Consider the following 12,749-nt stretch of genomic DNA (forward strand, 5'->3'; position numbering starts at 1 on the left):
TGGTACTAAAAAAAGTTTATTGAGTAACACACCCCCCCCCCTCCATGGCAATGCAGGAAGGGGGGCATCAGCAACAGCCCCCCCCCCCAAGGCCAGAGGTGTCACAGAGGGAAGAGCCCCATGGGGCTGGGGGCAGCTGGTCCAGGACTACCAAGGGCTCCGGGGTTGCGGCCCAGGCTCAGCTGGGGGCCAGGCACTCCACCATCCCGTTGCCCCTCATGCCGTCAAAGAAGAAGAAGTTGTTGAGGGGAGCATCCCGCTGAGAGAGGGCCTGGAGAAGAGGGGGGAAGGCAGCGTGAGCCAAGAGGCAGAGCTGGGTGGGATCAGAGGGGGCCCGGAAGACCCATGCTGCCAGGGCCCAGGCAGGATCCTCCCCACTCTTCTCCCAGGAATGTTCACAGTTGTGGGGCAGGGGGAAGAGACACCAGATATGGCCTGCAGCTGTGCTGCTTGTGGGTGGGGCCGCAAGCAAGAGCCGCTCCCCCCGCTGCCCTGTGGGGAATCCAGGGCCACGGGCCTCACCTTGACCACCTCCTGACCCAGCACTCCTCCGACCACAGCGCAGACGGGAGCCACTTCGGAGCAGCAGGAGCTGAGAGAGAGAAAGGGGGGGGGGGCTTGTGGAAACATCTCTTTGCAGAGCCCGCACAGAAGCAACATGCCAAGGGGAGCGTTTTCGGTAGAGGGCAGCCACAGACCAGTGTAGTCCGGGCAACCCAATCCCGGCCTGGTGTTGTCCGTGGGCATTCCACACAGTCCTGAGGGGGCTGGGCAGGCTGCCCCCCTCCCATGCTCCAGACAGCCTTGCTAAACATAGTCCCCAGCCGCCGCCCGGCCCCCACATTCTTCCTCTCCCAACATTCTCCGTAACCCCTGGTGGGTCGCAGGCAGAGACATGCCAATGTGGTGGGGGGCTCAGAAGCCTCGCCTGGCCTGAGGGGCACAAGAGGGCCTTCCGCTGCCCCCTCCCTCCAGGAGGAAAGCAGCCGCCGCCTCCCCCAAGGTCACAGAGCTGCCCCCTCCATCCCCACAAGCAGCAGTGCAGCACTGCGGCATCCGGGATTGCCCAGCGACTGAGGCCCTCTCAGGATTAACGGCCTGAACTCGCCCAAGAGAAAGGCACGGCAGCCGCTCCCTCAGCCACGTGGAGCGGAATGGCCAGCGCTCAGAAGAGCCCGGCAGCTGAAGGCAGCACAGACCGGTCCCTGCTCTGGCCCTGCAGACCCACATGAGCCTTCAGAGGGTCCGGTCAGCCCTCCCAGAGAAGGAGGAGACCAGTGTGGTCCTGCCAGGGTTGAGCCACCGCCCTTCCCCAAACGCTGGACGTGGGGCAGTGCAGCCCGGACATTCAAGGTTCCACGCCTCGGATGGGCCATGGGGGACACAGGGCAGACCCAGGGGAGCGCTGACGACAAGGCAGCAGCAAAGTCTAGCGGTGGGGGTCCGTCCTCAGGGGTCGTGGCCCCCAGGCAGCCCCTCCTCCGTGGAGCAGGCTCAAGGGGCCGCCACCCACCTGGCAAAGTCATCTGGGAGCAGGTCAGCCGCGACCCCGAGAGAGGCTAGCACATCAGCGCGCATCTGCAGGAGCACCTCGGCGTCCTCTGAGCAGCTCTGCAGGGAAGGGTCCCGGCCCTTGAGGGTCCGGAATCTCAGGAGCACTGCAAGAGGCGGCGGCAGCAGAAACAGCATCACAACCCGTCGCGGCCGGCAGGGCTTCCCAAACACCCCCAACCCAGACACCGTGTCTGCTGTTGCGGGCAGGTTCACATACAAATGACCAAAGTCTCCCTTGGCTTGGGTGGGCAATGAGACCCCGTCTCATGAAGCCCAGGGGCAGCCACCTCCAGCCAGACGGGTACGTGGGGGGCAAAGAGCATGCAGACGGTCCCGTTTGCGCCAAGGGCCCAGCCTACTTGCTCCCGAAGGCCAAGGCAGCTCCTCCAAGGGCCAGCAGGCAGCCTCTTCCTCCTCCGCAGGGCTGCTCTCTGGAGGCCCCCTTTACACCCCCCGGAAGGAAGGGCCTTTGCACAGACCCTCTCCAGTCTGCAGAGGCTGCGCATGGGTTCGGCCAAGGCAAAGCAAGCGCAATCTGCTCAGCGCTCGGTTGCAGGTGGGCCAGAGCCCACAGCTAAGCAGGGCTGCTTCTCCCACCGATGATGGGAAGGGACAGCAATCCTCTTCCGTTCCTTTAGGGATCCCTCTGGTGCACAGGATCCCGGCAGGATCAGCTGATGTGCGTGTGTGTTGGGGGAGGGAAGCCTTCCTGCTGCAATGCTGCTCTCTCCTGTTCCAAAGGGCTCTTTGCAAAGTCACAGCCCCACCCACCTGCCAAATTTGGCTGGCGGCTGCACAAGGTCAGACCTGGCCTCAGGCAAAGCCCCGCCCAGCAGCAAACACAGCCTGCTTGGCCCGCCCAATTCCTTTCTTGCCCTGCTGGAAGAGAAGTGAGATCGCCCAGCAAGGATAGGCCAGCCAAGCCAGAGCCACAGGGGCCAAGGGGCAGCAGATGTCGCAGAAGACTGAATCGGGATTGGAGAGCTGGGCCCAAAGCAGCAGAAGGAATCTCAATAGGGACAAATGTCAGGTTCTGCACTTAGGCAGGAAGAACCAGATGCGCCGATATAGGATGGGGGACACCTGGCTGACTAGCAGGACATGTGGAAAGGATCTGGGGTCCTGGCGAAACACAAGCTGAACGTGAGTCCACGGTGTGAGGCAGCAGCAAAAAAAGCGAATGTTATTCTAGGCTGCGTCAACGGAAGTCTAGTGTCCAGATCAAGTAATAGTTCCACTCTACTCTGCCTTAGTCAGACCACGCCTGGAATACTGTGTCCAGTTCTGGGTGCCACAATTTAAGGATACTGACAAGCTGGAACACGTGCAGAGGAGGGTGACCAAGATGATCAAGGGTCAGGAAACCAAGATGAGGAACGGTTGAGGGTGTTGGATATGTTTAGCCTTGTAAGAGACTGAGATGGAGATATGAGAGCCATCTTCAAGTATCTAGAGGGCTGTCACATGGAAGAGGGAGCAAGCTTGTTTTCTGCTGCTGCTCTGGAAGGGAGGACCTGAACGGATGGAGTCAAATGACCAGAAAGGACATTCCAGCTGAACATCAGAAAGAACTCTCTGACAGTAAGAGCTGTTTGTCAGTGGAATGAACTCCCTTGGGAGGTGGTGGACTCTCCTTTCTTGCAGGTTTTAAAGCAGAGTTGGGATGACCACCTGTCAGCGTGCTTGAGATGAGACTACTTCATTGCAGGGGGTTGGACTAGATGGCCCTCGAGGTCCCCTGCCAGCTGTAAAATCCTACAATTCTATTATAGCAAAGCCTCACTGGCACCCCAGAAACAGAACTCCAGGGTGGCAGGAAGAGGGGACGGGCTAACCCCGCTGCTGTTATCCTAAGTTCTCACAATCCTCAATTATTATATATACACACAGACAAGAAGCTGGCATGGTCACCAACTGGCCCTCCAAGGAAATGGCCCACCTCCTGATGCCCCCTCCCTCATGCTCTGAGCCCAGGAGGCCCTTGCCAGCCCAATGAAACTGGTAGCAACAGCCCACGTAGTTCCCTGTCCAAACATGCCATTGCTGCCTCCTCCTCCTCCTCCCAGACCCCCCTCAAACACCGATTAATTCAGAATTCCTCCACTTTGTGTAGCTAAACCCCAAGATGCAAGAATCTCATTGCACTGATGCCAATCATTAGTAGAATAGCAGCAGCAGCAATGGCAGAATAGGAGAGTTGAAAGGGACCCTAAGGGTCATCTAGTCCAACCCCCTGCCATGCAGGAATCCAAGCTGATAGGAGGGAAGGGAAGGCACTGTGTTTTAGAAAAGCCAAGGAAGCAGAGGAGAAGCTAGGGGGAAATCTCCCCTGAGGACCTTCCTCTCCTGGTGGCGTTCTTGACAACCCCTCCCTCCCGCTGCCCTGGGACTGTCTCAGCACTCTCCCCTTTGCGAAGGCCCAACAGGGGCTGCCTGCGCACACCAGGCCCACACAAAGGCCTTAAAGCTCCCCCCGTTGGGGATGGGGAGGGGGAAACCGTGAGGGCAAAGGAGAAAAATGAGCTTCAGAAGCGACATGGACTGGAGCGAGACCAAGACACAAAGCAGCTCTTTGATTTGTGCAATCCAGAGATGCTGCCCCAAGAACTAGGCCTCTTACCCAGAGCAAGGCTGATCAATAAGGACACACATGAAGCCCCACTGGCTGGAAAGAGGGCTCCCACTTCCTCCTCCTTGGACGGTGGCAAGGGGCAGAGTGCCTGCTGCTTGGAGCCCGGCAGCCTTGCCCTGGCAGGGAACCAGGTGGAGCCCACGGCCGCCCACCCCCCGCAGGCCCCGCTGAAGAGAGCTGGGTCCTTGTGCCACCAAGCAGATTTGTCCCAGGGATGAATGCCGGGCCTGTTCCAGAGACAGCCCCCCAAGCCCCTCTGCCCCCCACCTCGGCTGCACACGGGTGGGACTCTCCTTGGGAGCGCAAGGGGCTCACGTGCTGGCAAGCGGGACACAGCCTCATTGTCTGCTGGGGACCAGGAGTCATGTGGTCCTAAGAGCAGTCAGGTGACCAGCTGCAACACCAACTGCCCTCCTGCTCACTCTCCCCCCCCATAAACGCTCCCGCTGGCCTCCAAAGGGGGCATCTCACCTTGAAGAAGGAAGTAATCTGGGGCCGTGCGCTTCAGGGCAGCCTTGGCCTTCTCGCCGCTCCAGTCGACAGTCAAGGCCTCTTTCAGGAGGCAGAAATTCACGCACTGGGGGGAGAGGACAGAGAGCCCCACCAGGGTCACGTGTGCCGCTGCCTGGCTTAGCCACCAAGGGATGCCCCTTCCGGCAGCTCACGGCAGCCACATTCCCTCTTCCTCCCATTATGGCCACTTTCGGTGGCACAGCCACTGTTTCAGCATAAAAAGAGCAGGTGCTGCCTTTCTGTTCTCCTTTTTCACAGTTGCTCCTTCTGAACTGCCCGCCTCCCCCACAGCAAAGGGAGGGAGGTTGAGGCATTTGGGCACGGAAAGCGGGCTGGACCCCTTGCCACCCCAGGAAGCCCTGCAAGGTCCCTGCCATGGATGCTGAGTAGCAGCGGGAGGCTCAGAGCCCAGGGCGTGGTGGGGGGACAATGATGCCTGGTCAGAGGGAGAAGAGGGGGCAGACGGGGAGGAGGAGGGTCACAAGCTGAAGAGGCAACAGGGTTTGGTGAGCAGGGAGAGGCTGTGGCAGAGAGCAGACCAGGATCAGAGGCAGGTTGCTGGAGAAGCCAGGGGGTCTCTCCCTCCTGCTGTGACCAGCTCCCCTCCCCGCTGGTCTCCTAGAAGCCAAAGAAGCATGAAGAAGGCAGAGCAAAGGCAGGCAAGAAGAAGGGACTCCCCTGGGGGAAGGCAGGGGTCTCCAGTCCTTGAACTTGCCTCACTGGGGCAAGATCTACCGGGAGGAGATCTACCAGGAGGCCTGGCCTCCTGAGCTGTTTTGTCTCTTTGAATCAAGAGAGAGAACTTCACTGGCACTATGTGAGGAAGGGGCTGTGGGGCTGCTAGGATGCACACAGAAACCGCCAGGAGCAGCTCGGTTGCACAAAGCTGCCAGGGACGGGGAGCAGAGCTCTGCAAGAGAGCATCCCAGACTGATCTCTGGAGACCATGACCTGCGAAGTGGGTGCAAGAGGCAAGAAGCAGCTCTTGGAGCTCTGAGCCGTGCCTGACACTCTGGCCTCCACCCTCCAATACCTGCGGTGGTATAACCAGGTGAGAACCATTAGGAGGCTGCCCATCTGGCAGCCCACACGGAGGCTTGGTTTGAGGAGAGGAGATGGCAGCTGCTTTGCCCTCTCCAGCCGGGGTTTGGCTTAGCTATGCTATCAGAACCCAGGCTCAGGGCTTGGCTGTCCTTCACAAACCTTGGTCCCAGCCCATGGGGAAAAGCAAAGCAGCTGTGATCTCCTCTGTTGGGAGCTTCACTAAGCCATGGTGCAGCTTAGACCAGTAGCTCATACCTAGCAGCTTGCCATGCAAGCTCAGAACTGGCAGGTTTATGTACTTAAAAGACATAGAACTGGCCAGAAACCTGGTTTCTGCCTCTTCAGTTGTAGGAAGAGGCTCCAGAAATCCATGGGCACGGACTGGAGATGGCTTAGATTATGAATGGCCCAGGCACTGACAGTGTTTGCTAACAGACAACTATCAATGAACCACCAGTTCTTTATTTGTTACAATTAATAACCCATCCTTTCTCCTGAAGGACCCCAGACAACCATGTGCACCCACCACCCCCACGGCCCCACCCCTCTCATGCAGCCCACCACTTCTGTGGGCCTTCCTGCCCCTCCTTAAGGAAGAATCCCAAAATGCTTCCAGGATATGAACCCTAGAAACGTAGCTATATAGGGCAGAGGCAAGTTGACTCAATGGGCCTTCTCTGCTCCAGTCAGAGTCTGCCCAGCCCAGCTGAAGCGCAGAGCTTCCTGCAAGGATCAGTCCTTACAATGCACTTAGGACCCAGAAGGACCTTGCTTTTGTCCGTATAGTGAGCAACAGGACACAACATCCTTGCCTTTATCGTTTTGCACAGAGGCATTCATCTGAGGCAGAGGCCATGATCTGCCCAATGCCAGGGCTAGATGGGGTTTTCACATGAGGCTCATTCACCCCCCTGAACTATTCCTTCTCATCTCTTTTAACTCAGGGATAGGACAGCTGTGAGGCTGAGACTCCGATGGTCAGAAACAAGGGGAATTCTATTCCTGAAAGGCCACGTGGTCCCCACCCGGCTCTTGGGGGAAGGGGAAGGCCGGGACGGTGAGCTTGTCTGGAGCCCAAGCAAAGAATGAGAAGCACCTGACAGACTGAGAGGGCTGCCCTGGGGCAACGGCAGACCTGCCTGAGGGAGAGGGAAGAGGAGGAGAAAAGGCAGACTCAGCTCAGAGGAGTTTTGGGGATGAAGACCAGGAATGCAGCTATGTGGCCATTGCACTATGCGGAGTTGGGGGGGGGGGAGCAAGGCACAGATCCGCTCCTGCCTCTATTCCAAATGGCCAGAGAGCTCTCCCAGCACCCACCTTCTTCACCAGCGTGGTCTCTGTGAAGTCCAGCTTGGCTTTCTTTGCGTCCGGTCCATCCTCCACTCCCTGGCCGGCTTTGGCAACCTTCGTCTTCTCTCTGCAAGGCACGGAAGCAAATTAACACTGCGGCCCCCTCCCCTCCAGCCAGTGGAGGACCCCTGCTCCCCAGCGGCCTGAGTTTCAACTGGTTAGGAGTCGGCACAGAGCTAGAGAGGAACCTGGACTGTGGGCACAGGATGGCTCTGGGGCTCCCTCCAGTGGCCAAACTCCAGAGAGCTTTCCCCAAGCAGCGCCTGACAGGGCTGCAACACCCCCCCCCCCCCGGGCATTTCCCAGCCCCCTTCCCAGCTCCCAGGCAGACTCACTCCACAAATTGGTGCTCGCCCAGGTTGGCAAACATGTAGCCGTGGTAGCCAAAGACGTCTCCCGCAAAGAACTTGACGCCGTTCTTGTGGCATATTTGGTCGATCTTCACCAGGACTTCCTGGGAGCAGCACGTCACGCAGACCTGGAAGGCGAGAGCCCCGGGGCCAGAGATCAGCTGCCTGAGCATATTATTCGAATTGTTTGTTCAATTTGTATGCTGCTCTTCGTTCAATGATCACAGGGCAGCTTACGACATAAAAACACAAAATGCATAACATAATATAAAAAACCCCAATAGCCGCTCTGTACAGACACAGTTTAAAAGGCCGCAGATTTCATCAGCCCAAGACCTGGTTGAAGAGGGAAGTTTTCGCCTAGTGCCTAGAGGTGTATAATGGAGGTGCCAGGCAAACCTCCCTGGGGACAGCATTCCACAGGTGGGGAGCCACTGCAGAAAAGGCCTCGTTCTCATGTCGCCACCCTCCTGACCTCCCATCTAGCCCAGGCTGCCAAGCGGCCCGTGGGACAGAGACTTTCTAGGAAGTCTAGGACAGAAAGGGCTTCATTGTCATCTCCTCTGCTTTAAGATCCCCTCTGACAGCACCAGAGAGGGCAATCTGGGAGCAGAGGCACTGTGAAGATGGTGGCCCAAAGTGTGCCATCAGCACCAGCCACTCACTCAGACTGCCTCCCCTCGCTGGCTTCTTCCGCCAGAACCCACCACGTCAAAGCGGGTGAAGAACTCTTCGGGCTTCTGCTCGACGTTCCCAGGGTCCGCTTTCACGTCCACCATGGGGTTGAGGTCCTGAGCCCGCTCCAGCGAGGCTTCCGCCCTGTTCTTGCCCAGGGACCCCCCAGGGATCAGGAACTGAGCTTGCGTATCTTCCGGCGACACCTGGGAGGGGAGAAGGAAGTCATCAGAGCTGGGCAAAATCCCAGGCCTCCTGAGAGAAACAGCAGCACCAGGACAAAGGAACCTCACCTGAAGCCACACAGCAAAAGGTTTCATTTATTTACTGCATCTACGTCCCACCTCTTCCTCCAAGGAGCTCAAAGTGGCGTACATGGTTCTTCCCCTCCTACAACAACCCTGTGAGGTAGGAACTTCTACTAGGTACTTCTAGCAATTTATCTCTGGAAAGCAGAACCACGGGAGGGAAGAAAGATCTCAGCGTGGTTCATTTGCATGAAAATGCAAGCTAAAAAACCACAGGAGGGAAGAAGGGGAAGAAGACAAGGGGGTATTGCTGCCCTTTGCTATTATTATATTAAGCAACTGGAGTTTTATGGTTTAAGCTGCTCTGTGGTCTCTCAATGAAGGGTGGTCTATAAAGTTAATAAATAATAATAGTAGTAGTAACCACAGGGCCTCCTGTTCCAAGCTCATTTCATTCACTTCTTTAGGTTCAAGGATGCCTAAAAGGTTCCCGTCCCCATTTTATCCTAACAACAACAACACAGTAAAGCAGACAAAGCTAAGGCACAGCAATTGAGCCCAGGCTGCCCCTTCGTGGCTGAGTGAGGGTTTAAAAGTGGGGCTCCCTTGCTGCAGTCCTGGGTTCTGTCACTTATTTATCAAATTTGTCTATTGCTCTCCCATCTCAGGGTGGTTCGTTTACATGAAAATGCAAGCTAAACAAACGCAAAATACGGAACAAAAACAAGAACCAAAACAAGCTAACAACCCCCTCCCCCAACACATGTAAAAGGGTATCGGATGTTAATCAGCCCAAGGCCTGGTTGAAGGAAGGTGTATTATGAAGGTGCCAAGCGAGCCAGTCCATTACCGAGGGAAGACACTGATGTAAAGAGAAGTAGAGCTACGAGTCATCAGCATATTGCTGACAACGCCAAACCTCTGGATCAGGCCCTCCAGATGTTTTGAGACTACAGTTCCCATCATCCCTGACCACTGGTCCTGCTAGCTAGGGATCATGAGAGTTGTAGGCCAAAAACATCTGGAGGGCCAAGGCTGAGGAAGCCTGCTCTGGATAATCCCACTCAGAGGTTTCATGTTAAACAGCACAGGGGATAAAATCAAACCCTGAGGAACCCCACATTGAAGGCTCCATCGGGCCAAAGAACACTCCCCCAGCAGCACCCTCTGGAAACAACCATCGAAGCAGGATTGGAACCACCGCAAGTAGGTGCAGCCACCCTGAACTTGGACAGCCATCCAGAAGGATTCTTTCTTCTTTGGTGATCCCTCATAGACGAGCAAGATTGTCTTCCATAAACACGGGTTTAACAATTAGTCCGTAAGTGACTGTGGAGGCCAATTCTGGATCCACACGTCCTTCCACAGTGGGGACATAGGTTTCCGGGGGGGGGGGGGGGGAGTTGCTCATGGTGTGGATTTGCCAAGCGTGGCTTCCTCTTCGCATGTTTCTCCCTTGCGTCCTGAGTTCGAGTGTCTTCAAAGCCCAGGACACCTTTGGTCAAGGCTGTTCTCCAACTGGAGTGCTCGCAGGCCAGTGTTTCCCAATTGTTTATACTACATTTTTTAAGATTTACCTTGAGAAAATCCTAAAACCTCTTTTGTTGACCACCAGCATTGTGCATTCGATTTTTAAGTCTGGAATAGAGTACAGTGGTGCCCCGCAAGACAAATGCCTCGCAAGACGGAAAACCCGCAAGACGAAAGGGTTTTCCGTTTGCAGAGGCGCTTCGCAAGACAAATTTCCCTATGGGCTTGCTTCGCAAGACGAAAATTGACGAAAAATTTTGAGTTTTCCCCCCGCTCCAAAACCCCTTTTCCTGAAGCGCTAAGCTGCTAAAAGCATTTTAGCAGCAAAACCGCTAATCCCTTAAGCCTTAAAAAGCCATTTTTAGCCCTTAAAATGTCAATAGCGCTAATAGCGCTAATCCGCTAATGGGCTTGCTTCGCAAGACGAAAAAACCGCAAGACGAAAAGACTCGCGGAACGGATTCTTTTCATCTTGCGAGGCACCACTGTAGTTGCTTTGGAAGATGATAATCAGGCATCCGAACAACATGACCAGTCCAACGAAATTGATGTTGAAGAATCATTGCTTCAACACTGGTGATTTTGCTTCTTCCAGTACACTGGCATTAGTTCGCCTGCCTTCCCAAGTGATATGTACAAAATTTCTGAGACCCTGTTGATGGAATCTTTCAAGTAGTTGGAGATGGCATTTACAAGTGGTCTGTGTTTCACAAGCATAGAGTAAAGTGACCACCTGGGGCGACCCTACTGGGAGTTATGAGACTTCAGACGGCTTCACTCACAAGGATCACGGGAACATGCAAGGCCACTCACCATGACAAGGTAATGATCCAGTGAGAGGGTACAGAAGGATACCACGGTTGATGGCACTGAAAGCCACTGTGAAGTCAAGGAGAATTAACAAGGAACCATTTCCCCTGTCTCTCTCCCGACAGAAGTCAGCATACAGGGCGACCAAAGCAGTTTCTGTGCTAAAAGCAGGCCTAAACCCTATCAAAATGGATCTCGAAAATCAGTTTCCTCCAAGAGCGCCTGGATGTGCTCCGTGATCACCCGCTTGAGAACCTTACCCAGGAAGGAAAAATGAGTCACTGGTCAGTAGTTACTACGGTATCCAAAAGAATTTCTGCCTCCAACCGTGGAGGCAGAGCGCACACATCCTGGCTAGCAGCCATCAACTGCCTTCTCCTCCATGAATACTTATTGCCTCTGTACCAAAGAGCTCCTGGTAGGTACCTTCTATATCAAGAGCTTATGTAGCACAAAAGAGGAATGGGGGAGGGAGTTGAATTCAGTTCTGCCACATCCAGGTGGAGCCGAGACCCAGATAAAGCCCCGTCCAATCCAGCTGCACACTCTGGCAAAGCACGTGCCTGGTCTCCCAGCTGCTGCCACTCGATCTGTCCTTAGCGACTGATTTAAGAGCATGAGGGGGGGGCACTCAGTTGAAGCCATGGCAAATGGAGAGCTGGCGCATTGTTCCCTGGCAGAGCTTCTCTCTCGCAGTTCAATGCTGCGCAGGAAGTCAACAGGCTCAGTTTTTTGTGTGCAAACACAGAATGGGGAAACTTCCAGCTGCTGAGAACTCATGCAGCCGTCAGAACCACAGGAGCGACTGAGGAGTTAGAAGAGCTTGAGGACTGCTCAAGAAAGGGAAAAGCAGGCTCTCTCTTTGCTGTTTTCTCTGAGGGGGACTATATGTGCTGGCTATGTACTGGCTCTCCCCACCCGGATCCTCGCACACTTCCTTCTCTGCAAATTCTTGCTCATCTTCTGGCCAAGAGGCCGGTTTGCATCCTCATTTCAGAGTGAAGGAGCTCCACCTTGTGGCCCAAAGTCGCAAGTGCTGCTGTGTAGTTCGGAAAGTTAAGCCTGCTTTCCACACCCGAAACTTACACAGAGGCAGTGCTCCCCCCCGCCAAAAAAAAATGTTTAGGGGTACTCTCATTTTGACTCAAGAAAATCACCATTTTATAGTTCAAATCACAAAAAATAAATACGGTGAATGGACAAAAGTACAAAGATTCACAAAATGTTTAGGGGTTTGTGTACCCCTGCGTATCCACAGAAAAAAACACTGCAAAGGGGCTACATGCCAGGGGTTTGTGTGCAAAGGCGAAATCATGCAAAGTCAGGAAGACCCCCAGAGCGGCCCGGCCACAGGTCCATCCTTACCTTACTGGACTCTGGAAACGGTGGGAGGCTCCTGCAAGATGTCACAGGGCCCCCCAACATCTTGCAAAGGCACCTCAAGATACTGCAGCAGCCCCTCACAGCCTTCCAGGGGCGTCATGTGACCTTCCCAGAGCCCAGCGAACTAGGCGGAGGCCTAAGAAACTCTTTGTGCAGCAGGAAAACCCAGCACAGAAAGAGCTTCTAAAACCCTCTGGCGCTACTTATGGGGCTCCAGGAAGGCTGAGAGCCCCTTCTACCTGCCTCGCACCCACCCACCTTCACTCTCCCTTTCTTATTTGTTTTCCTGCCTCCCACACAAGGTGCAATCGCATAAGTAAATCACAAGTTAAATTGGGGGTCTACTGTACTTATCTAATCAAAATATCTCCCCCTCCAAATGCTATCTCGCTCATGCCTATTTTGTTGTTGCTGCTGATTTCTAAAGTCTTTGAACCTCCAGATTTTTTCAATACTTGATTTACACCTGATTACAAGCATCTCTCATCTGGGGAAAGTGTATTTCTAGACTGATTTGTGTTGTATTCTGTGTTAGTCATCCTCAAGAGAAGAAGACCCACTTAAATTAAAGTTCTCAAGCTACAGCCAATGATTTCAATGGCTCTACTCCAAGAAGGACTAGCACCCTCAGTAGAACTAATGTCGGCTGCAGCCCTTCAT

The 12,749-nt window shown here is 54.8% G+C and overlaps 1 protein-coding gene across 4 annotated transcripts in view; it reads right to left on the bottom strand.

Annotated features, from left to right (window-relative positions):
- Window positions 1–12,749, bottom strand: part of SAE1 (SUMO1 activating enzyme subunit 1) — a 25,334-nt gene continuing 12,585 nt past the window's right edge. For all 4 annotated transcript variants that reach the window (XM_083455760.1, XM_083455759.1, XM_083455762.1 and 1 more), the window contains 7 exons: window positions 8,151–8,324; window positions 7,429–7,571; window positions 7,061–7,160; window positions 4,658–4,763; window positions 1,514–1,658; window positions 523–592; window positions 1–271 (listed from right to left, as the gene is read on the bottom strand). In XM_083455760.1, coding sequence (XP_083311886.1) covers window positions 179–271; window positions 523–592; window positions 1,514–1,658; window positions 4,658–4,763; window positions 7,061–7,160; window positions 7,429–7,571; window positions 8,151–8,324 — 831 coding nt within the window. In that variant the 3' untranslated portion in view covers window positions 1–178. The remainder of the gene's footprint in view (window positions 272–522; window positions 593–1,513; window positions 1,659–4,657; window positions 4,764–7,060; window positions 7,161–7,428; window positions 7,572–8,150; window positions 8,325–12,749) is intronic.

The sequence above is a fragment of the Podarcis tiliguerta genome (assembly GCF_965153285.1).
Source record: "Podarcis tiliguerta genome assembly, chromosome: 8".
NCBI lineage: Eukaryota > Metazoa > Chordata > Lepidosauria > Squamata > Lacertidae > Podarcis > Podarcis tiliguerta.